General features: G+C 46.8%; 4 protein-coding genes across 9 annotated transcripts in view; 2 read left to right on the forward strand and 2 right to left on the reverse strand.

The window, feature by feature from the left end:
- The window catches only part of TBC1D14 (TBC1 domain family member 14), a 66,748-nt gene extending 61,698 nt beyond the window's left edge, over nucleotides 1-5,050 (forward strand). For all 4 annotated transcript variants that reach the window (XM_083834492.1, XM_083834490.1, XM_083834491.1 and 1 more), the window contains one exon: nucleotides 1,702-5,050. In XM_083834492.1, the coding sequence (XP_083690618.1) occupies nucleotides 1,702-1,767 (66 nt within the window). In that variant the 3' untranslated portion in view covers nucleotides 1,768-5,050. The remainder of the gene's footprint in view (nucleotides 1-1,701) is intronic.
- Nucleotides 5,051-6,811: 1,761 nt separating this feature from the next.
- On the reverse strand, nucleotides 6,812-9,738 carry CFAP184 (cilia and flagella associated protein 184). Of its 3 annotated transcripts, none has more exons than XM_083834522.1 (2): nucleotides 9,053-9,738; nucleotides 6,812-8,592 (listed from the first exon to the last, which is right to left on the reverse strand). In XM_083834522.1, the coding sequence occupies exons 1-2, from the start codon at nucleotides 9,698-9,700 to the stop codon at nucleotides 8,062-8,064; spliced, it is 1,179 nt and encodes a 392-aa protein (XP_083690648.1). In that variant the 5' UTR covers nucleotides 9,701-9,738; the 3' UTR covers nucleotides 6,812-8,061. The 3 variants fall into 3 exon arrangements, with proteins under 3 accessions (XP_083690648.1, XP_083690647.1, XP_083690646.1); XM_083834521.1 differs by having other exon boundaries at nucleotides 8,870-9,738; XM_083834520.1 differs by having other exon boundaries at nucleotides 8,861-9,738.
- A 285-nt stretch (nucleotides 9,739-10,023) lies between these two features.
- On the forward strand, nucleotides 10,024-16,043 carry TADA2B (transcriptional adaptor 2B). The gene is made up of 2 exons (XM_083834523.1): nucleotides 10,024-10,317; nucleotides 11,388-16,043. Exons 1-2 carry the CDS (start codon nucleotides 10,048-10,050, stop codon nucleotides 12,378-12,380), a joined length of 1,263 nt encoding a protein of 420 aa, XP_083690649.1. The 5' UTR covers nucleotides 10,024-10,047; the 3' UTR covers nucleotides 12,381-16,043.
- A 1,512-nt stretch (nucleotides 16,044-17,555) lies between these two features.
- GRPEL1 (GrpE like 1, mitochondrial) lies at nucleotides 17,556-23,499 on the reverse strand. The gene is made up of 4 exons (XM_083834524.1): nucleotides 23,349-23,499; nucleotides 22,736-22,904; nucleotides 21,083-21,164; nucleotides 17,556-18,765 (listed from the first exon to the last, which is right to left on the reverse strand). Exons 1-4 carry the CDS (start codon nucleotides 23,411-23,413, stop codon nucleotides 18,419-18,421), a joined length of 663 nt encoding a protein of 220 aa, XP_083690650.1. The 5' UTR covers nucleotides 23,414-23,499; the 3' UTR covers nucleotides 17,556-18,418.
- Between the last annotated feature and the right edge of the window lie 812 nt (nucleotides 23,500-24,311).

Consider the following 24,311-nt stretch of genomic DNA (forward strand, 5'->3'; position numbering starts at 1 on the left):
TGCTGCTCCTTTGTTAGGAGTGTATTTGATTTTGTAGAGCTAAGAAGTCAAATTCAGACTCAGGTCTCAGCAGTAGATATACTTGGTCCTCAGAAAAGCACTGAACCACGCACCTTGCTGTACTCTGGTAATTCTGGTGTTGGTATCCTGCGTGTCACGTTCTGGGATGATGCTGTCTAGAGATTATGTTTGTAGGACCTCATTTGAAATGCTACAGGCTGCTTATTAATCCTGCTTCCCTCGTCAGACAGGCTGGTGGTGTTTTCCATCACACTCCATTTCCCCTTGGTCATTCTAACAGCGTGATCAGGAAAGTAAAGACTGAAGGAGACCAGCTGAATGATGACCGGGGCACTTCTGGTAACAAGGAGTGTGGTTGTCAGCAGGAAGCCTGCAAGTTCTGGTTTTCTTCTGGAGTTACCAACAAGGATCTCCAGGTTCTTGTGCCAATATAGCCTTAGTCTGAACTGTGAGTGGCAGTTATACTCGTGGCTTTGGCATCAGGTGTGGAGAAACAGATTAGGCTGTTGGCTTAGCGTTTCTGGAATTTGTATGCTTCGATTTTAGCTCCATCAAGTTTTCCAAATAACTAAGGAATCTGAGCTCTCTGTTAGCTAGGTCTACGTAAAAAGCTTTTCTGGATCAGTATTTTGGTTTAATTCTCAGGCTCCTTAAAAAGTTTTTTTTTCTGCAAAGAGCATTGTTACTATGGCACTTGAAAGTCTCAGTAAGCTCATTTGATTGAGTAGCTGTTGATTTATTCAGAATATCTTTGAGCAGGACCTTGCTGAAATCTCTCCAATTCTAGAAGCTGTCAAACAACCAGCCAGCAGCAGCTCTGTTCGTGCCTCTATTGAACACCTGTTGCAACAGCTTGGATGCCTTTGCACTGAAATACTGGCAGTATTGTGTAATGGCTCTGAGTGATTTAGAGCTACTTGCTGTTAATTCTGATGATGCAGAAGTTTGTTTGAAATTGGTCGGAGTTGGTTACCTGTAGCTGCAGTTCTTTGAGAGGAAACGTCCCAAAGTACATTGGGTTCCTGGGCAGATCCTGGGGCTGCCGCTGGGCTGCAGTGGAGAGTGACCAGAGGGCAGGGAGCGCATACTGCGAGGAGGAACTGGTGGCAGTGTGCTGTCTGCAGGTCATGAGGGCTAACAAAACAAAACCGTGCATCAGTCAATAAAAGTTTTCAATCTGAACGCAAATGGTGATTTTTTTTTGCTTCAGAAAATCACATGAACAGATCTGGAGACAGCCAAGTGCTCTAGGCGAGCACCAATCAATGCTATGGTGATTCTGAACAGGCTGCCCAGTTGCTGTGGTTTCAGACAGTTCATTTATCCGGAGAATTAGAAGTTCCCCTCAGGCAGCTCCTTTTCATAGTGCTACAGTTGTGTAGTCTGGGTAAAAATCCCACATCCAGGCTTCAAGAGTGTGTGTGTGTGTGTGTGTGTGTGTTGGGGAGAGATTGAGTTTAGACCTTTGTTAAATCCATTCCTACTTAACCATGCCACAAGGACTTAGGGGAGTGGTCTTCTTCAGTGGAGAGGTTCTCAATTTTGAGAGCCTAACTATATTTAATAGCTAAAATAGTATTGCTCAGAGGTAATGACATCAGAAAATCTTTGGACAGAGATTTATTTAGTCGCTTTGTAGATCTAACACTTTTTTTCTCTCTCGTTCGTTGCATTGTCTAGATACTGGCTGCTCTGCAGAAGGATAACCGGGAAATGGAAAAAGGAAGCCCTTCACTCAAACGTTAACTCTGGCTGCCTCCAGGAACTCACAGGAAAAGATCGAAAGTGGCAAAAGTATTGGGTAGTGTTTTGACACGTGTGAGCCTGCAAATCAAAGTGTTATTTCAGTTCTTTTTCAGTAGTAGGATAGCCTTAAAGGGGAGAGAGGAAGAGAGGAGGAAAAAAAGGAGATGGGAGGTTAAAACCTTTGTAAGTGAAACCTAGGCTTAGCCTTAAACTTTTAGCGGAGTGAGCGTTTGCGGTGGACAGCGATACACATCAGATGTCTGATGAGGGCAGTAAAACTAGACAACATTAAGGTTTCTTTCTTTTTTTCATTGATGTTTTAAAATACCGGGCATTCAGTAATGTCGGTTGCTTTGAAAGCTATTCCCTAGTTTTGTTGTTAGGCAGGATATGTTTCCCATACCCCTAACAGGAGCTGGATCTGGGTTTTAAATAACTGGTGCTGGAATTTATACTTAAATGACGGAAGGACCATTTCTTTAGAAATGCTTCTGGTTTTATAGGCTGTAGGTCCCATTTACCAAAGAGATCATGTAGACATAGAACTACATTCCATTCTTTAAGGAAAAACGTTAAGTTAACTTGGAAAAGAAGTCATGCTAGCAGTGTAAAACCAATTATTCTTCGAGATGCCTTGGAAATCCATGTTCCAATCTGGATGCACATGGAAAACGTTCCATTTTTCTGGCTAGGTTCCAAACTCACCAGGTGTGGGTCTAGTATCGAGCTGGCATTATTTCCCAATCGTACTGTCTTGCCTCTGTTTAAACACAGGGTCACATACCAGTAAATGTATGCTTCCACGTCTCCCTCCTCTGGGGCAGTGCTGTTTCAGGGTGTTCCTGCCTACCAGCTACTTATTCCTGTGCCATCTGTCCAACTGATGAAACTGTCGGCTGAGCAGATGAGAGATGGTTGAAAGGAATTTTTATAGGTTCTTCATACCCAGGTCTGCTCACTGGCAAAACCAAGGAGGAAGGGCACAGGGGAGGAGTTCCATAAGCCAGCACTGCTGCTGAATAGAAAAGCTTATGGGGTATCTCTGGAAGTTGCTGCTGCCGTAGTAGAAAAGCGTATATGGAGCTGAACTTGATGTAGTGATGAGTAGCAGTTTATTGGGGAACGTGCCGGACAGATACTGTCGGGACAGGTACAGGCTGTCATTTCCTAGCGTTGAAGCCAGCCTCTGATAGAGGAGAGCGAGTTACAGAGAGCCGACAGCAGATGCTCAGTGGTTACACCGCTTAGATTCCCTCTGCATTCAGACGAATGTTGAACTGTAAATTGTGAGTGCCTCTGATTTACAAGAATGTTTATTGTATAGTGTAAAATCTGTTTTATAAATAATTACGACCATTGAAAAGGGAAACTAACCGAAGCAATATTTGTGTTAACTGTCAACAGGAATGACTAGCCCCTCTAGCTACATGGCCATAGGCTTCCCAGGGCTTCTCAGTCTGTTTTATGCCGATCATTTCGGCATTGTCTGAATAAAAAAATGAGAATAATAGTTGCACACTGCTCAAACCAACCTAGACTGTAAGGGATGTAATCAAAAGACTCTCCTTTAGTACAAACATTCTTTCTGTGGGTGATACTTTGACTGTAATATTAAAAAAGAGCGAAAGCAAGGTTTCTTGGTTAACTGTTTGAAGACTCCCAATCACTTTGGAATACATGTGATACAAGTGCAGCTTGCCAGTCTGTTACCTCATTGGCCTTTTTTCCTGTCCACTTCGTGTACCTGGTGTAATAGACGTGTGTATTTTTTGTTGGCCATCTGAATTTCTCCAAAAGGCTTCTTCTAGGCCATCACTTGCTGAAAACAGACATCAGGATGTTGACATGAAAACCCGTTAATGCTCCCAGGGTTTGTGTAGCTCTGATCCTTTAATGACCGGTACTGCTTTGACGTGCAATAGAAAGCTGGAAGGTCAGTAAGTGGTTTTTAATGCTACTTTTACTATTACTACAACAAATACACCTTTTCACAAAGGGTATGAGAGGCCTAACATCCCAAACATTTGCACTATGCTTTTAAATGATTTATTAAACGGAGACAACTTTTTCCTCAGTATACGTTTTTTAGGTGGTACTGTAACTGGCTTTGTGATTTAAGTCCTCATTGTAACTAGGTGTGTATTTCCGTTTAAACCAAGTCTAGAAGGATGGCTCACTTGTCTGATTAGAGTATATTCTGGAGCCAGTAGGTCTCTTTTAGCCATCTGCAGCCTGTTCTCGTTTTTTTCTTCTCAGTAACATGTTGAATGTAAGAGTGGAAATGGGCATAGTTGTGGGAAAAGGCCTGCTGCAACACCTGTGCACTGTTTGTTACTTGCAAACGTAATTATTTTGTTCAGTGATTTGATCTTTCTGTTTTTAGAAGATGTATATATTTTCTAAATGATTTCTTTGTGTATATAAGGTATGTTCTTTAATGAAGAAAAGCAATGCAATAAGGAGCTTTGCACAGTTTGTTTTCAAACAAAATGCATTTGAAGAAAAAAATCACCTGCCTGAAGATGCAATTGTTTCAACTTCTCAGTAACTTGATTTGAAAATAATGCTTGAATTTTGATAAAAACAGAGTTGAGTTGTAATGGCTTAGAATTACTTGCCACTGAGCTTTTTAAGTTTCTTGCAGCATACCAAATCTCTTAATTATTAAGGAGGGTTTCTGTAATAAATTCAGGGATTGCATAAAAGATTTTGACAACTTAATTTTATTGTTTGGATGCTTGAGGGCATCTGTAACACGATGCATGAGATTTTCTCCCATTGAACGAGTGTCCCCATCAAAGCAAACTGTTTCATTTTCTTCATGGGTTTAAGGAAAAATAAAAATGCTGCAACACATCAGAAGGCTGCAACTGTCACTGGACGTGCAGCAGATGAGAGAGAACAGGAAACTTCAACCAGGTTAGGAATTCTGTACAACCTGCACTTTATTGTAAAGCCGTTTCGCAACTTCAGTCCGCAATCAATCATTGACGTATTTCGTTCAGTAAAGACTTTTATTTGAAGAGGTACCTTATAACAGCTTCTTTTTGAATGTTTCAAAAACTATAGTGACGTGTAGAGAACTGTTGATACATCCCCTGTACATCACGTTTAAATTGTTTTTATGTAGTTACATGTTTTGTTTAGATATGTGTATCAAACTGGAACTTTTTTCAACTGTAAATATATGGTTTTATTAAATAAAGTCATGTAAAGTTATCTTAATCACCTGTTGGCAGTGTAATTCAGAAATTAAAACTTTCTTTGTTTTAAAAGAAGAAAACATGGTTTATTTTGTTTCATAATCGCAGGGCATCTTTGTGCTCAACTTCAGGCGGTATTGCTTTAATTCTTATGTAAACCTAACTTCAGATATTCGAGTGGGGAAGCTTCCCATCCCTTAGTTGTCTGGAAAGGAGTTAAAACACCAGGTAAAAATAGAATTTAGACACAAGCTGCGGAGAAACTACCTGCGCAACAAGACTGCAGGGGAACATAGTCAAAGACTTGGCTGCCACTGAGTTTCTTCTGGGAAACACCTCTCACTGCCTCGTACCGAAGTACCTTGCTGTTTGATTTGCTGGATTAGAACATCAAAATCGCCTTATGCTTGATACTGGTAGACATTTATATTAGATATATTAACAGGAGTTGCATAAAATTGTTTAAAACTAGATTTTCTTACTTGTTTTCCCAGTGTTCATTCCAATCTGCCTGAAGACAGGTAATACTGAGATTAGCAGATAAAAATAGATTTATCTTGACTACTTCCTCAACAGATTGTCTTCCTATGTTTTCAGGAGGAAAATGGAGAAATCTTTGATCCTTACACCTTCGGGGTGCTTTGGAAGGCCAGCATAGCAGTGGGTTACCCCAGCAGCTCAGGACTAAGAAAAAAAAACCCTGGAGGCAGTGTGAGGATTAATGTCTTAATAGTATGTTTCAGTAGAAATCCCACCTCAGGGACATGGAATATGCTGTTGACTTCATTTGCACCTTAAATTCCTGTCTTTTCCAGATCTCAAATGTGCAGCAATGAAAAGCACCCGAGATGTACTTTCCCTGCTCCTCACTCCCTTTACCTGTGTACGTTTGTTGCTTAATGATCTTTAAGAAGTTAAGAGAAGGTTTCCATCCCTTAAGCCAAAAGCAGCAAGAAGTCTTAAGAATTTCCCTGGCAGGAATTTGTAAGTAATAAGAGTTACTTCTCTTAGAGACATGACTGCTGATCATCCACTAGTATTTATGGAAAGTTTCATAGAACATTAAGCGGCTACTCAACTTGGGCAATAACCACTCCTTTCAGCAGGAGAAGAGCCCCATTACCAAACAGGAGGTTATGATGAAGGGCCATGATTTATAATGCCTTTTTTTCTTGATAAGTGGCTGGCAGTTACACTTGAGTCCTTTCACTATCCAGCAAGAGATAGATATACTGGCGTTTTGTGGAAAGTTACTAGTTGTGTATAATCTGTCTTCATAAACAGAGGTTGCGAGCTACTGAAGTTAGAGAGTACTTGAGTTCTTTCTACAACAAGAGCATCGCTGTTTCAGTCTGTTCATGGAATGGTTCTGCAAAACTGTCAGGACCGTAGAAGAATATAACCAGATTGCTCGGCATGACTGCACAAAGTAAGAAACCACCGATCTCTTTGAAGACTGCCATTTCACTATGACAAAAAAGAACAAAAAAAAAGTAAGCTTTCAATAGTGTAATAACCAATTACGTTCTGGCCTTTAAATAACTATCAAGTTCAGAAAACCTAGTTCATTTAAAAGAGAAAGGAATAAGGCGTTGCTAGGAATGTCTTTACGTGCTTATCTACTTTTACCCCCTTGCAAGTGTATTCAGTGCCCTGTGTGCTGTGTGTAAACACGTATGCAATTTTGGGACTGGGACCAACAGCTCAAGCACAGCTCAGCAATGCTGGTCCCACAGTGTGTAATTCCAGCCTGTGGTGGGAGACCAAAAGACTCCTCTCCTAGTCATTCCCACTGGGATGTAGCTGCTTTGCTGCAAAATTCACAGCCTTTGAAGACTTGCATCTGGGCCTTCCATACCTAATTCTGACTAAAAAGATCTAGTCTGTCTAAGCAAAGTAGAAACGGATGGAAATTAGCAATTAACTCGGTTCAAGAATCACGCAATAATTGGGCTGCCCATCAGCTGGTTGGTTGCAGCTCTTTCAGGAACGAGAACGTACTCCTTCCCAGCTCTGACATTTTACTGGCCCGAGCTGTTTCTGTATTCTCGACACCATCCCATGTCTTAGTGAAAAACGATGCTACCCTCGCAGCAGCAAGAGCTGCAGGATGTAGATAAGTCTCGTAGTTGCTGTTTTCATGAGTCATGCGGGAATTTCAGGAATACGCTATTTTGAAAGCGGAAGCTGTCTCCTGGAACTAAAGCTGTGTGAGCTGTATGGTCATATATGTGTGAAAATTTCTCTCCCTCCTTTCAATTCAGTCTTCTGGAATTCTGACACTAGAGTTGAACAGTGCAGAGGGGGCTAAAATGGTGGTGGGTTTGTGCTGCTCCTTAATCTTGTCCCACACCATGACATGTCACACACAAGGCTGAGTATCCCCTAGGCTGTAAAAGCTGAAAGACCAAATAAACAGACAAAAAAAACCAAAACACCAGAACTCTAGTTCTGAATAAGATTGATGTATATTTTTAAAGTAGTAAACCTTTCTTCTTGTACACCACCAAGACAAACTTTGAAGCCAATTATGTTTACAGAATGGGCGAGGGATTTGGTGCTTCTGCAGTGCATTGGCTGTATGCGAGTCCTGCTAGGCTTCCACAGTATGCTTCTCTGTTCAGTTCTTGGCCACATCTATGAAAAGTAACCCTTAAGATTAATTATTTTTAATCCAGGACCTGCCTAGAAGGCGGGTAGGTTTATTGTATGGATGAAGTTGATACTGAATTATAAGACCCAAAACGGGTGGTAGAAGCAAGATTTGAATCAAAGTACGGTGAGTGCTCTGCTTAAACAATATCGCCATGGTCTTACAGGACCGAGCACAGAGGGGATTTTCTAGAAGTGTAGGCTTTTGACTGGTTTTCTTTTTTAAAAATAAGTAAATAGGTATATGGTTTCATTCAAAAATGAGTACTATGATCATTTAATGCCAAGTATTGATGTCGTTTAGAAAAGTCTTTTTCAGGAGTATGTGTGTAGTATGTTCCCTAGGATTTACCAAAAAGAAGCATGTTAAAAATGAGAATTACAGAGAACTCCTTGGCATATATCTTTTCCGTGCTTTCTTTGCCTAAAAAGGTAAAAATTAATTGGCTTCCCTGACTTTTTTCTGAACTTCCCTACGTGTAAGGGTCAGGCCAGCGTGGTGACATTTCAGTGTCTCCAGCTGCTGACGTAACAACTCCAGAGTGTCCACCTTCTCCTCAAAGTCTTGAAGCAGTACCTCATTTCCAACCAGCCCACGTTTCTGCTGCAATTTCAGGGTGCTTGCCCGCAGCCTGTCCCTGGCCTGTTTCTTTCTGGTGAGGAAGTCTCTCTTCTGTGACAAGAGGATGTCAATGTCCATCAGCTCGGCTTCTCTGACTTGGTTCTCAGCTTCCACAAACTGTAGTTTCTCCCTGTAATGGCTGAGAACGTGCGCTGCAGTCGATACCTTCTTTTTGAGCTTCAGAATTTCACCACAGAGGTCATCAAACTTTTGGCTGAGCTTCTGATTCTCTTTCTTCATGTACTCAAAGTCTACAAAACTCTGGCCTTTCGACAGCTCTCCTTGGGCTTTCAAGACCGCTTCAAGGCTTTGGATTTCAAGCTTCATCTTGATGTTTTCCACGCGGACCTGGAGGGGCAGAAATAAAAGAGTGGTTCGACTTGGTTAATCCCTGCCTTGTGGGGGAAGAAGCGCTTGGGGTTAAAGTCAGTAGTGACAAGAGGAAAGCTTCAAGGCAAGGTTTTATGAGTCTGCTGTGCTTTAACGCTGGGGGATAGACCTTCACGCCTGTTGCCCCTGGAAGGGGATACTTCCCTAGGCGTACGAAGAGGACGACCCCGTCCTTTTCGGAAACTTTAGCAGCCCAGAGGTACCCAGAGGTACCCGCTCGCCTCACCTCCCTCACCGCTCTCTCCTTGGCCTGCTCCTTGGCCAGCACGCCGTCCACCGCCTTCACGGCCGCCGCCCGGCCGCCCAGCCTCCCGCCGAGGGCTCGGAGGGCCAGGGCCCTCTTGCCGCGCCGGAAGGCCGCCCACTGCTCCTCGGCCCGGGCCTCGCTCTCCCGGCACCTCCCGCTGCGGGCCCTCACCCGCTGCCCGCAGGCGGCCTCCGCCCGCTCCCGCAGCTCCCGCAGCTCCCGCAGCTCCCGCAGCCGCTCGCCGTAGGCCGCCGCCTGCCGCCCGCCTCCTGCCGCCGCCGCCCGCTCGCCCCGCCGCAGCCGCAGCCGCTCGCCCAGCCGCAGCTGCAGGGCGGCGCCCGCCGGCCGCAGCCGCTCCCGCTCGCTCGCCAGCCCGCGGTGCTCCGCCAGCAGCGCCGCCCGCTCCCGCTGCTCCGCCGCCGGGCCGCCGCCTTCCTCCGCCTCCTCCTCCTCCTCCAAGGGCCGCGGCGGGGCCCCGCTGGCTTCGGGGGCCGGCGGCTCTGCGGGTGCGGGGGGACCCGAGGGCTCCGCCGGCAGCTCGGGCTCCCCGGGGGCGGCCTCCGGCACCTCGGGCTGCTCGGGGGCGGGCTCCGGGACTGGCCCCGGCGGCTCCTCCGCTTCTGGCCCCTCGGGTCCCGGCTCCTTCAGCCCCGGCCCCGGCGGCTCCTCGGGTCCCGGTTCCTCCGGCCCCGGCGGCTCCTCCGCTTCTGGCCCCCCGGGTCCCCGCTCTTCGGGTCCCGGCCCCTCCGGTCCTGCCCCGCCGAGCCCCGGCGGCTCCTCGGCTCCCGGCCCCTCCAGCCCCTCCGGCCCCGCCGCCATGCCGCCGCTGCCCCGGCCGCCGCCCGGCTTCCCCCGTCGCCCCGGCAACGCCGCCCGGCCCCTCCCTTCTCCGCCCGCCCCCGAAGCCCCGCCCCCCTCCCCTACCAACCGCTCAGCGCCGGGGTCGCTCGGGGCCCCCTCTCCAATTGGCCGCGGCGCGGGCGGACGGCTTCCCCCCGGCCAATCGCCGCCCCCGCCTCTCCTCAGCGCGCCGGGCGCGCCGCGCCCCTGCCGGCGGGGGAGCCCCTCCGCGATTGGCTGCGGCGGGGAGGAGGGGGCGGGGCGAGGCGCGCGCGCGGCTGGGCGGGGGGAAGAGGAGGAGGGGGGGGAGGAGCAGGGGGGGTAAGATGGCGGAGCTGGGCAAGAAGTACTGCGTGTACTGCCTGGCCGAGGTGAGCTCCCTGCGCTTCCGCTGCACCGAGTGCGCCGACATCGAGCTGTGCCCCGAGTGCTTCGCGGCCGGCGCCGAGATCGGCCCGCACCGCCGATGGCACGGCTACCAGCTGGTGGACGGCGGCCGCTTCACGCTGTGGGGCGCCGAGGCGGAGGGCGGCTGGAGCAGCCGCGAGGAGCAGCTGCTGCTGGACGCCATCGAGCAGTTCGGCTTCGGCAACTGGGTAAGGGCCGGCCCGGCCCGGCCTCTCAGCGCCCGGCCCCGCCGGGGTCCCGGGTCGGCGCCCTCGGCACCGCGGGGCTGCCCCCAGCCGGGCTGCGGGGCTGGGGCACCGGTCCTGGGGGGGCGGCTGGGGGCGTCCGGTCCGGGGAAGGGGAGGCGCGGGGGGGCCTCACTGCTCTCTGCGGCTGCACGGGAGGGAGGTGAGGGGGGCTGCGGGTCGGCCCTGCTCACAGGTACCCAGCGGTAGGACCAGAGGGAACGGCCTCAAGTTGCACCAGGGGAGGCTCAGGTTGGAAATGAGGAGACATTTCTGCTCAGAAGGAGCAGTCAGGCACTGGGACGGGTTGCCCAGGGAGGTGGTGGAGTCACCGTCCCTGGGGGTGTTCAAGGAGAGGTTGGATGTGGTGCTTGGGGACGTGGCTTAGTGGTGACATTGGTGGTAGGGGGGTGGTTGGACCAGATGATCTTGGAGGTGTGTTCCAACCTTCATGATTCCATAATTCTATGATTCTGTGGCTCTTTTTCAAACTCTCAAGGCTTGTGATAACTAGTTCATTTAATTACAAATTAATTAGAGAAGAGACATAAATGCTATGTTTCTTATTTCTATATTGCTTTAAAAGTACTTTGGTTACACTACAAATGAACAACCCCCAACGAGGCAGTGATCTCAGTACTCGCTGGGAACCTGCAGGACTTCACGGTGACAGCAAGCCGACTTTTGGAGACAGCAGTGGATGCTCAGCAGTCACCACGTGGATCCAGCGTCCGGGCAGTGTTCCTCTAACTAGAGGCAGACCTGAGGCAGCTTCCCAGGCTGATGTTCTTTGGGGCTTCACACATTCCTGATACTTGTGTCGTAGCTTACGTGCCCTTGTGCACTTGTAAATGCTTACCTGGACCTAAAATACTCACCTGGACCTAAACGCGTGGCAGCAGGTCTGGTTTCAGGATTGCCACAACAGTCAGGGTATCGTGAGTTGGTTTTTGAGGGACGGGGAAGAAGGAGTGCGTGTTATACCTGGGGTGTAACAGGAGTCATGTCACTGCTCCTCCTTGTTTTCCCTTCAGGAGGACATGGCTGCTCACGTGGGAGCCTCCCGGACGCCGCAGGAGGTGATGGAACACTACGTGAGCATGTACATCCATGGCAACCTCGGGAAGGCCTGCATCCCCGACACGATCCCCAACCGAGTGACGGATCATACGTGTCCGAGCGGCGGCCCGCTTTCTCCGAGCTTGACCACGCCGCTCCCGCCGCTGGATATATCGGTAGCCGAGCAGCAGCAGCTGGGCTACATGCCGCTCCGGGACGACTACGAGATCGAATACGATCAAGATGCTGAGACTCTGATCAGCGGCCTGTCGGTGAACTATGACGATGACGACGTGGAAATAGAGCTAAAAAGAGCCCACGTAGACATGTACGTAAGAAAACTCAAGGAGAGGCAGCGGCGGAAGAACATTGCACGAGACTATAACTTGGTGCCCGCCTTTCTGGGGAAGGATAAAAAGGACAAGGAGAAAACTCCCAAACGAAAGATCACAAAAGAAGAGAAGGAGTTGAGGCTGAAACTGAGGCCCCTGTACCAGTTCATGTCCTGTAAGGAGTTTGAGGACTTCTTTGAGAACATGCACAAGGAGAGAATACTTCGAGCAAAGATTCGGGAACTGCAGCGGTATCGCCGCAATGGAATCACCAAAATGGAGGAGTCGGCGGAGTACGAGGCAGCCAGACACAAACGGGAAAAGAGGAAGGAGAACAAAAACATAGCCAGTTCCAAGAGGGGGAAGGAAGATGGTAAAGAAGGTGAATTTGCTGCCATTGAAAACCTGCCTGGCTTTGAACTCTTATCGGACAGGGAAAAAGTGCTCTGCAGCTCTCTAAACTTGAGTCCTGCGCGTTACGTGACTGTGAAAACTATAATCATTAAAGACCATCTTCAAAAAAGACAAGGAATCCCTTCAAAGAGTCGCCTTCCCAGTTACTTAGATAAGGTACTGAAGAAAAGGATTTTAAACTTTCTAACAGAAAGCGGTTGGATATCCCGAGATGCTTCCTGAAACTCTTCTGATCTGAGAAATCATAACAGAGGCCCCTTGCAGCCTCAAGGACTCCGTTATTTTTTCCTGCCCTCCCCAAAGATACAGAAACTTTCTCGTTCAAAACAGGCAAAAAAAGCAAAAACAAAACAAAAACCCACAATATCATGGTCCGTCGTTCAAACAGACTTTTGCTTTGGATCATGACAAATGCTTACTTGTGATACTTCTCTGTTAGATTTCGTTACTCCTTAGAGCACTTTGCTTTGGGTGCATTGTTAGAACAGATCTCTTCCATGTGAACGTACTCAAGTCCGACGGTCCCAGGGTAGATGCTTTACTCCTTACTGTTGGACAAACGAGTGTCAGTGTAATCCTTGCTTTTTTTTTTTATTTTTGAAGGTGGGAGATGGTTTCCAGCAAATTGTCTTCTCCCCGTCGTTGTTTTTGGCATAATGCTGGCAGCAGAGCGGAGCTTGCAGAAGTCCTGGGCTCTCAGGCAGAGTGGGCAGGGATTTCTGTGACCGTTGCTAAGCTTTCAGAGCGTTCTCCTTAGTAGCTACAGCCGGGGTGGGGGGACGGGGGGCGAGAGGTTCTGCAGAGAGTAGGGCAGGGATGAGCTGTGATGGGGGGCGGGGAGGAAGGAGGGTGGTGGGTGAGGTGCCTTCAGGTGCTTGCTCTGTGGGAAGGGTTCTGGGAGAGCTGCCTTTGCACCCAGCTGCTCTGGATGTAGATTGGGCTTGAATTGTCGCTGAAACGCCCCACGGGAGGTTTCAGTGTTAAGGAGCAAAGCTGCAGGAGCGCGAGGCAGCTGTGGTGGTGCTGTGCTCTGGGGTCAGCGCCGCTGCGAAGTGGCGGGTTCTGGGCAGAAAGGCGGTGCAGGAGAGCACGCAGGTAGGTGGCTCGCAGCTCTTGGGAGCCTCAGGCAGCAAAAATTGCTGTTAGCTCTTGCTGGAGGAGCCTCCTCCGTTGGTGCCTGGGGTTTCTGAGCACAGATGGTCTGAGGACGTGTAGCAGCCTCCTGGACTTGGTCAGGAGCTACGTTCTCAAGCTCATAGTGACCCCCAAGATTGGTTTTTAAAAACAAAAACAAGAAGTAAATGAGATCAAAATGCACAGCTGCTGTGCTCCTGAAGCACAGAAGCGTAACTCAAGCCATTCCAGGCTTCTCAGTGCACGTACTGTGAAATGCACGGGGCCGGACGTGCTTAAGTTAAAACTGTTGATGTGCGGCCGGCAGAGCGGTGACTTCAGCGCGCTGCAGCGGTGACGGCGCGCTCGGCAGGGCGCTGTGAGCTGTCAGAGGGCCGCAGAGCGAGCCGGGTGCCCGCAGCAGGCGTGAACTTGCGGCGTAGCACAGCATGTGGCGGCACCGCCTGAGCCGCACCAGTATTCTAGCAGTACGTGCCGATTAAGGGAGCGGCGTTGAAGGACGACTAGGAAAGGATTCTTATCCTCACTTCGTTCTTAAGGTCCTGTGCTGGCAGTTACCCAAATGAATAATTAAAAAAAACAAGTTGATGCTGTCCAGAGCAGGAAGCGGTGACGGAGAGGCCAGCTGGGCGGCTCTTCTGGAGCGCGGCTGTGCCAAAACATGGAACTTGACAGGGTTCAGAACAAATGCACGGAAATGTAATCTTGTGTGGATACTGTGGGCTGCAGTCAGTGAGGTTACCGCGAAACCTTAGAACCAGTATTAATTCTGCACCGTGCCAGAGGCACCCTGACCAGAACGGGCCTTCAGTTAGCAGAGCCAGCATTGTCAAAGCAGTGTTAGCAGGCAGTTCGGACTGAAGAGGGTGCAGATACAAAGCCAGCATTTCTAAGGAGACAAACGAAACCAAACTCTAGTGCCTTTTTCTTTTGAGCTTGTGACAGTCTGTCCCTTGGAAAAGGGAAGGGCTACGTCCTCCCTGCCGTAAGGCGTTGTGTGGCTCGCCTGTGAGCGGCGTGCCGTCGGGTCCCTGAGGCAGACCCGTAGCTGCCTGTGTGCGCCAAGCAGCTTCACCAACACCAACCCCTTCCACCCGACACGCACGTACACGGGGCACACAAGCCAAGTTCAGAAGGTATAAACCAAGATTTCCTCTGGCCTACTCCCCTGGAAAGGAAGCTCAGCCTTTCTTTCTGGGATTGTGGCTATGCAATGTGGTTCTTCCCGTACCCCGTTTCCTAGCTGCCGTAACACTGGTGGTGGTCGGGAGCCTCAGCTCTGTGTGTAGCTGGGAGCTTAAAATAATTGTGGGTCTTCTGATTTTTTTTTCCTCAAATATAATTTTTATATTTCCATAGTGCTTCGGCACACCTAAGTCTAACTGAAGCAATAGCCTAATGCCCGTCTGAACAATAACTTAAAAAACAAAAAACCTAGGCACCAATGAGTCATTTAAATGCTGTAGAAATTAATTCTGTGCTTACACTTTGCTTAATTCCTCAGCCCCTCCAAAATGTTTCTTTGGTGCTAGACGTAACTTATTGAACATCAAAATGAATGTAAAATAAAATATTTTTAATGTATGAAATATGGATATCAATATTTATTTTATACTTGCAAGCAAATTCAAGGTGGTAAATGTTTGCTTTAGCAAATGCTGCTCCCTTGGAAAGGGCTTCCCTAGAAGCAATGTCTCAGTGTCAGCTGTGCTTTTAATTTTAAAAGTGACTTGCACTAGAGGATGCTGCTGTTCCATATTTTCACGTGGAACCGATTTAGCCTAAGCATTCCTTTGTTATGAGCTGCTGTTTTGTTTTCTTCAGTTGAGATGCAGTTATCTTAATCCAGCAATTTACTCGAGTTCTGCTGCTTCTCTTGTGTGGTGAAGGGGCTGAGAACAACCATGGCAAACGCTCTTCAGCTTGTATCTTGTGTTTATCAGGCAGCGTTTCCTGTAGCGTACAAATACTCCAGGCTTCATGTTGCTAATGAAAAGGTGTTTGATATGCTTACCTCCTGACTATTTCTTGACTAAAAATATTCCTAATGATAGTATCTGTCCTAACAGCATTGATGTAAGCCTATGAAAAAGTGACAGTCCATCAGCTGTTCAAAATGCTGATCTTCTGCTACTGGTCGAGGCAGCAATAATCCATTTTGATGCTGTTCACTTAATTCCATCAGTCCGGTGATGCTTTACAGTACTGCTTGCTCACTGTGTAACGAAGGAGCAGTAACCTCTGTTCTCTGTGTGCGACCCAGCCCAGAGGGCTTGCAGGGCAGTGCTCTGGATGCAGACCTCCTGCCCGGTCCCAGCAAGCAGTAAGAACACCACAAGTGGTTTGCACAAGTCTTTGACCATAAACGGCCTCGTTAATCACACAACTTAAGCACTCTGCCATTATTCTCTTGTGTGGTGGCTGCATCAAATTTCTTTGCGACTGTAACTGACTTCCTTCGCCTTTTGGTTTCCTATTCTTTCTTGCAAAATGTTTTTTGCATGTGCCCCGGTTGCTCTTAAGCGATGATGAATTAAAATACTGTGAAGGAAGGCACCTGGTGAGCACTTTAAGTTCATCAGCTGCTTCCTTAAAGGGAATGTTGCACTCATTTGAGTGGTGTACTGGTGTCGCTGTGCCAGGCACACAAATGCCTGTGCTGAAGTCATGTAAAACCTAACTGATGTTGTGCGCACTCAGCGTTTTACTAGGTTTTTGCATTGTATATTGGTAAATAAACTTGTATTAAAAGTTCCTTTCCATATTGATTTCATGGCAACGTAGCTTGTATTAGAGTGATGAAAATCGCTAAAATCGTGCCAGTAGTAAATAGAGATGGTTTTTAGCTAAGTGGTGGTGGGCGGAGGAATGATCTTGACCAATCAGTTAAGCCAGAGGCAGCGGCACTGGCAGCTTTGTCAACTGCTCTCTCTTACGCTTAAGCTTCAGAACCACCTTTGGTTTCTTGTTTGGTTTCTTCAGTGCCTCTGACCTGTACGCTCTGCCGTACAGTGGTGGTTTGAGCTCTTCCTAAAGGCTCTCTGTACTGACAGCCTCTCTGAAGGCGCAGGCTGAGGGAAAGAAACAAATCAACTCAGCTGCTACTAAAGATACGAGTTTGAGTCTTGTGCTGAGCGTTTAACGGCAAGTTGTGTTTAACCGTACCTTAAATGAAGTAATGTAGTCAAAAAAGACACTGTGAGGAGCTGGAGCTCACTGACAAAATCTTGATCTGCTGTGGAAGAACCTGGCCCTCTGCCTTAGCTGTCCTGCTGGAAAAATCTTCTACGCTAATAAAGTTAAATTTAGTTTAGCTAAGTTTTTTTTTTTGTTTGCTTTAAAAAAGGTACATAAGTTGACACTGGTCCCTTAAGGGCATATCACGGCTGAACAAAGGTTCCAACCCAAAGTGCAACAACAACAAAAAAAAAAAAACACTTCATCCTACTTGATACAGCCACAGCATGAGCTAACTAAGATGGGAGGAAGTTACAACCAAATTCACCTCAGCTGTATGGAATCCCTTTTTTTCTGTAGTTTTACGCTCAATCTTTGCCTTTTCATCTCCGTAACTGATTAGCTTAAGAAATTAACAGTCAAGTTGCCTTCACACAGTCACCAAAAATTACTCTCCCTCCTCTATCCAGCCAAAGCATTGATTTTGTTAGAGTTGAGAAAGACTTAAATGAATCTCAAAGCATGATTAACCCCCAAACAGCTGTATGCACTTTGGCTGTTCCTAGTTACCTGTCTGGTTCTCATGGGGCAAACCAACATTGGTAAAAATCTTAAATAATCACTGCTCACTATGAGTAGTTCTAATGTTTAGTAAACTGTTAGCAATGCTGCATCTGAATTTTCAAAGATAAAAAAAATACTTGAGCCTTAAGGTAAGAAGCTGCTTAACCCAAGACAACCAGAAGGGAGGGTGAAAAATTCGGAAGTACTTCCTGTTAGTTCACCAGGTCCTAAATAAGATGCATACCTTCGATGTTTCTGTCTTGTGTGTTAAACACGTGGGCTTTGAGGATGTAAGAGGACAGACACTTTGTGAGCTGTGTAATTTGCCAAGTCCCATCCACTCCTATCCAGGTGACCAGGCCAGTGCAGAACAAAGCACTCTGTTAATCGCTGTACCGTATTTTAGCCTGATTCTGCGCAACTGGGAGCAGCAGGTAGAGCTAAACATGACAAGAGCTGCATGCGGGCAAAGCTCTGTTGCAGCCTAAGACCCAGGATGAATAAATGAAAGAAACGGAGATGAAACAGTTCACATTTTTGTTTGAGCCACTTACATGCAATTATTTATGTAATTCTAAAATATAGTAGGTACTGAACTCCCAGCTACTCACTTCTTTAGGTATTCTGACTTTCAGCAGGGTTTTACCTACAGTTTGCATAACAAACTGATTGTAGAGCTTGGAAGTTACAAGACTATCAAAATTGTTTAAACCAATTTATACAATATTAAATTAAAAATCCAGAGATAGGATAAGTTCTATTGGTTCGTCAATGCCATACAAGTATTAGATGGTTTTCGTGAGTCGACTTTACTGGAGAACTAATAGGGCTGAACAGTTACAAAGCACGTCTGCTCTCCACTGCCTTTTATTTACAGGTCAGAAGTCACAAAGGTTTCAGTTTCAGATGTTGAGAGTATTTCTGAATAGGCATACTATATAAAAAAAAAGAACATACACATCAGCATGCAAAGCTGATGGATACTTGCAGAGAACTGGCCATCTGTACTACCTCACCCGCTTCTGCAACGTTAGGTTCTAAAAAACAAAAGGAACTGTTTGAACCACTGTGTGGACTTTCAATCTACGCTGCGATAAACGTGAGATTGCAAAGTTCTTGTGAGCGTTTACTTCCTTTCAATGTAATGTACCGTCAGTAGCCATGGTTGTAGTTAAGTATTACTCAAAGAAGAGAGCTTAAAGAACACCAATGTTGAAGGCCACTAAGCAACAGAAACTCATTGTTTGCTTCATTTTGACTGGGAGACCTCAACGGATTCACTGAAACCTCCTGTGGGACAGGGGAATAAGGAAAGCATGATGTAAGAGAAAAACCATCCAGCTGTTTAATAATTGTATGGCATTTTAGATTCTCTGATTAAGCAGCTAAGCGTCTTTCACAACACCCACCAAGGCAGGCCGCAGCGTACGCCCGTGCAGCTTATAGCCAATCTTGGATACTAATGCGATAGTGCCCGGCTCCTTCCCCTCCATGGGAGCGTGGAACAACGCTTCGTGTTCGTAGGGATCGAACTTGGCTCCGACAGGATTCAGTCTGAGCAGGCCGTGTTTTTTGAACACTTTCTGAATCTGTACTTCTGTCATGACAAGACCCTCATACAAGCTCTTCAGGTGAGGATTTTCATCCTTAATTTCTTCCTTTGGAACGCTTTCTGTTGCTTTCTCCAAAATGTCTGCAACTTCTAGTAAGTCCTTACAGAAGCTCTGAATCCCTAAAAAGAAACAGAAGGGGCAGGAACAGGATTAGTCTGGTGAGGGAAGCAAGCATTAAAAACCAACAACAAGAACAAGTAAACACAAACCAAACACCACAGCATTAACCTGTAATCTTTTAGGTTTCCGAGAAGGTGTAACACAGTAAACATCTGGGATTAAAAAATCCTTCCTGGTTTTGCTTGATGACACAGAACTATTACAGATACCATAAAACCCCACCTCTAGCTATACATAAGAAAGTGTCTCAACTAATACTCAGAAGAGCTGAAGCTGGTGAGCTGATGTTAACAGTTAACTGTTAATTAATATTAACAGATGTTACCAAAACCTTCAGATGGCTTACTGTCATTTCCTCATGTTAAGGAACGTATCTTTTGCCTCCTCCATTGGGGGATTCACCTGAAGTCCAAAGCATTGTGTTGCCCCACTCCTCCCCTTTAATCTGATGCGCTAAAGATATTTGCAGAAGAAAAAGCTTGTAGTCAGACTGGTGAGGGCTCTGAAGAGATGAACAGGCTTCTTCCTTGAATGAAGGAGCTCGTCTCTCTCCCTCCCACTACAAACCACTTTTACAGTGAGTCAGAAGCTGAGCTTCACAAGCAGTGAGTAATTCCTAAACTAACAGCAGCCCGTGTCCTGAAGCTGATCTCTGGCTCACTCTAGAAGAATCCAGACTAATCTCACTTCAGGTAAACTGTCTCAAGTAACCATGAAAGATCAAAACAACTTCGTTGAATAACATTTCTACGTAGAGGTAAGGCAATGACAAAGTACGCTGCATTTCGGTAGCCTTCATCATTTCTTCTTTTCATCACACTCAGCCTTTTTAATTCTTACTTCTTCCCCCCCCTTACCAAGAAGGAATAGCAGTATTACCAGAGGACAAGTCTTTGGTTTAAACAAAATGAACTACAGAAGCACCTTGAGAGATCTACAGGGATCAACTAGTTCTCAGGAAAAAGTCACTTTAACAACCGCACAACTCTTTGGAGACTTGAGCTCGTTAGAGAGCTGTAACGAAAAGCATCCAATTAGTTCCAAAAATATTAACACATGAATCAAAACTTTAAATTTAGCCTAAAACTATGGTGAGGGCTTAAGTGTCTAAAGCACGTATTAACAAGTTGTCCAGTGATCTGGATCAAACCTAACAGCCAGACTCCTCAAGAAGTTTCTCGTTGTTTTTTTGTTTGTTTGAATTATCTCTCTAGATATCTGTGACTGCACCTCTGTGGATTTACGCAAGTCTCAAACAGAGTTTCTCTTCCCTAACAGAAAGAGCAATCCTGTACGAATGAGGAAACTTATAATCATGCAGATTATCTTTAATTTACTTTTCATGAGAAGTTGCATTTGAATATTTATTTCTATGATAGCATCTCTGGACTCAGATATGACTCAAGGCCCTTCTGCAATACACAGCACATTAGTGAAACGGTGCTTACTGAAAAAGAATTTCAGGGTGAAGCATTCAAACATCCATAAAAATTGTACAATACCATGCAACTGAGTGATTTTTTTTTTTAAACATGCATATTAACTGAAGATCTTGTATGCAGAAATTAGAACTTTTGCATTCAGAATAAGACTATACAGTTGTGTGTAGTGTGGCAAAAGAGGATAACTAATTTTTCAAGTTGGAGTGACAGCCAAACACTTAAATGATATAGCACTCCTCTGCTACAGAGTTTTTGCACAACTCTGTACAACAGAAATTGTTTTGGAATGTCAAAAAGCTCTACCAGATGTCAGTGACTCTTGAAGAAAGGTGCACTTCTAGCACGCCTCAAAACCAGTGAGTGTACATTCCTAGCAGTGTACTACCTCTGTTTGACAGCTGTGGCCTTCAACAGAACAGGGATGTTGTTCAAATGTAAAAGGTAAAACAAACACAACGATAATGACAAAACAACAAAAAAGATAAAGCTAGTATTCCATGCTCTTGGTTGTTTTTTTGCACTATTTTGAGACCAAGCACGTGAAAAAGGCAAACTTCAGGCTGCAAACCTTACTAAAGGAAAATCTAAAATGCAATGCACGTAGGAATCACGTCAAATGTAACGAACATTTCAAATTGTTGGCTACAGCTTGCTCAGTCTCGCCATTGTCTAGAGTAAGATGATTACAATTCTGATACAAAGCAAGGAACCATTTAAACCTCTTTCCCTCAAGTACATCTTTTTTAAACCCAGTATCCAGAATAACTGGGAAGTACAACTTGTCAAAACTGCCAGACAGTCAGCTCAATTTTTCAGGCTTTGCACTTTATCTTGTTATTCCTGTGTCTTATAGTCAAAAAGAGCCTCCACTGACCATATAACTTCGCCTCTTCTACTAGTTTCTGGCTTCTTTGCCTCACATTTTCTGCATCTGCCAAGGCACGCTTGTACTTGTCCTGAAGAAGAAAAACAAGTTACAGAAGAGATTTCACTCCAAGCGGTCGAGTAGTTGATGATAATTCAAAACTGAAAATTCAGTAAAAACATTTTTTTTTTTAAAAAACAGTTACATTGCCCAAATCCTGTCTAAAGAGCAATCTGAAGACAACATGGCAATTATCACAGCATCCTTCTTACAAAGGAAGATGTTTGCTTTGTGTCAGTGCAGACAGAAGTGAGGGAGAGAAAGTAAGACAGACTTCCAGACTCAGTATTTGTTAACAGCTTAGCTGGAAAAATTTTTAACGCTATGAAGTGTTAATACATGAAACTTTCTGAATTGAAGACTTCTGTTTTTTCTGGTAGGTGTTCACAGAAAGCCTTCATAAGCCATAAGGTATTCTGACACCGTGGCAAACAAGATTCAACCCAACCATTACTTTCAAACCATCTCTTCCCTCTACATACATACCACAGAGTGTCCTCCAAGTTTTTCAAACCTTACAAACTACAAAGCCTACCTCTGTTAAGCTCGAACTCTGTTAAGCTTAGGTGTGTTCCTAGCAAGATGTCCATGCAGTAAATGTACTAACAACTAAATTCTATAAGCTGTGGCATTTGAGGTTGAGTGCTCTACGATCTAAGCCAAAACTCTGCGTTGGGCTTTCACACTCAGGAAGCTAAACTTCCACGTGCAAGTGAAGAATTACAAAACAGATTAAAAATAGTCAATAAGTTGACTGAAGAGACCTCTTAGGTAGCCAATAGCAAATGCTGTCAATAGAAGCATTAAAGGACATCTCTGTTTTGTCCTTCAGTGTTTTGGTAAAGGCAGCAGAAAGGAATCTCAGTCCACTTACAACGTATAGGCACTGCTTCCACAGAAGGTTCTGGGCTACCTCCCTAAGTCCCACATGCTCTAGAAAGACGCTTTACATAAAGCACTCATCCAGAAAAACAATGCCTTTATTTAATCCACAACTGCCACCTCTCAGGGCATTCTTCACTCTCTGCTAAGTCATGCACGAGACGGAATGCAAGATGCTTTAGGCCAGATAGGGAACACGACATGCTAGTCTTGTGTTTAAAGACATCTCCAAAAGAGATGGGTTGAAACTCTCACTTTGAAAGCACGTAATAAGTACAGTATTATACAAAAGCTAAGAATCATTAACTCTAACCTTTGGAAGAGTCAGCAGCTGTTTTCAGAAGTCTACAAAAATACACACCTCAAAAGCATTCTAACCCTTAAATGAACTTCCAAAAGTTATTTCTCCACTGAGCAAAAATCTCAGTGTAATGAAATCAGTGAAACCAAGTGACAAATTTCCAGGCTGAAGGAGATCCAATTACATTCAGAAATCAGAATGAAACTGCCCAGAGTCATTCTGGACCAGGAAGGGCTGCATCTCAGGTCTCACAATGTATCTAACCTTACGTTTAAAGAACTCACTGAGTTACAGCTTCATTACACCAGCTACGCCGCAGTCACGTTACTGTGTGCAGACTGTGCACTGAGAAGCTGTCATCAAGACAGTTAGGCGTGCAGTTTGGGAGGTATGCACACCGACCACCACAGGACACTCACAGTGACTTCCTTCAGCTGCTCCTCCAGCTTGGCCTTCTCCTCAGTTAACATCTTCTCAGCGGGGCTGGCTTCAGCCTTCTGCTCATTGTGGCTCTGGCTCTGGTCCTCGTCCACGTTCTGGCCGGGGTTTTTCTGTTGCGTCGCCACACAGAGCAGTCGCGGAGATGTCCTAAGGCAAAGAAAGATGAAAATAACGTTAAACGGGTGCCTGCTTTGTAAGAGATTAGCACTTTCTGGACATAGTGAGCGCTTCACCTCATAAATGGAACATTTCGCCTCACAAATCAACACTTACAGGACCCTCACGTTAAAGCACGAACTAACACGACGATTCTCGGTCTGCGGTGTTAGTTTTCGGCCCGTTCCGCTGCCGAACCGAGCCCAGCTCACCGTTTAGCCGCAGCAGGCCGCCCCCGGGGCACGGTTTTCCCTCCCCACCGCATCCTACACGCGACACCGAGCCCAGGCCTGCCCCGGAGCGCTGGCTCACGGCTCGCTGACGCTTCCCAGCCCCGTTTAACCCGGCCCGGGGCCAGGGGAGCCCGGCGTGGCCCTGCCGTCCTAGCGCGGACACGATCGCGGCCCGGGCCCGGCCCCGGCGGCGCTCCCTCACCTCAGCGCCCAGCCCAGCAGCGGGGAGCGCGAGCGCAGCGCGCCCCGGGCCGCCACCGCCGCCATGGCTCCTGCCTGCCCGGCCGCCGCCAATCAGCGAGCAGACGGGCCGTGAGGGACGCGGCCGGCGGCCAATCCGCGAGGAGGATGAGGGCGTCGGGCCATAAGGAGGGGAGGGAGGGAGGGCAGGGGGCGGGACTTGTAGCTCTTCCGGGCAGTCTGTGGTGGGAGGGGGGTGCGGCGGCGGCGGCCATTTTGTGTGGGAGGGAGGCGGAGGCGGAGGGGAACGGGAAGGGGGCGGCTCTGCGGCGGGCGGGCAGGGCTCTCCTCACCCCGCTGCGGGGCTGTAAGTGACGGGAGAGACTGCTGGCCTGGTGCTGGCTGAGGTCAGGATGGGGTCTCCTGTCAGAGCTGGTCTGCATAAAAACGAGGAGATTGGGTAGCCGCAGGTGGTCCAGTCTGTACACTTGAATCTGCAGCTGTGGCTGACAGTGGGGAGCTGAAGCTTGGTTTTTGTAACTGCTGAGTGGCCTCGTTACTAGTAATACCTCCTTGGGACGCTAGGCTGTGGGAGAGGCCCTTTTTCCTTGTTGGAACTGTCTGTGGTTTGTTTTCAAACTTCCACTTGGAGCTTGTCATCATATGTGTGTGTACATGTCCACTGTGGCTGGTTTGTAACACGCTGTTTGGACAACAATCACAATCTAAAATCTTGAATTTTTTGTTGGAAAGGATAACGCTGCTAACACTTTCAAACACAGCAGCCTGCTTGTGCAACTCATTTCTACTGGTGTCCTGTGTAACTGGAGGCCACAGAAATCCAGCTTGGTGACACCTGAATGACCTCTTAACCTCATCACTCCTGCCAGTCGTTTTGTGATCATCATTTTCAAGAGAACAAAAGCCACACACACGTATTGCATGGTCCCAAAGTGAGAGCTAGATTACTCACAGGTGCCTGAAC

Source organism: Anser anser (genome assembly GCF_964211835.1).
Source record: "Anser anser genome assembly, chromosome: 4".
NCBI lineage: Eukaryota > Metazoa > Chordata > Aves > Anseriformes > Anatidae > Anser > Anser anser.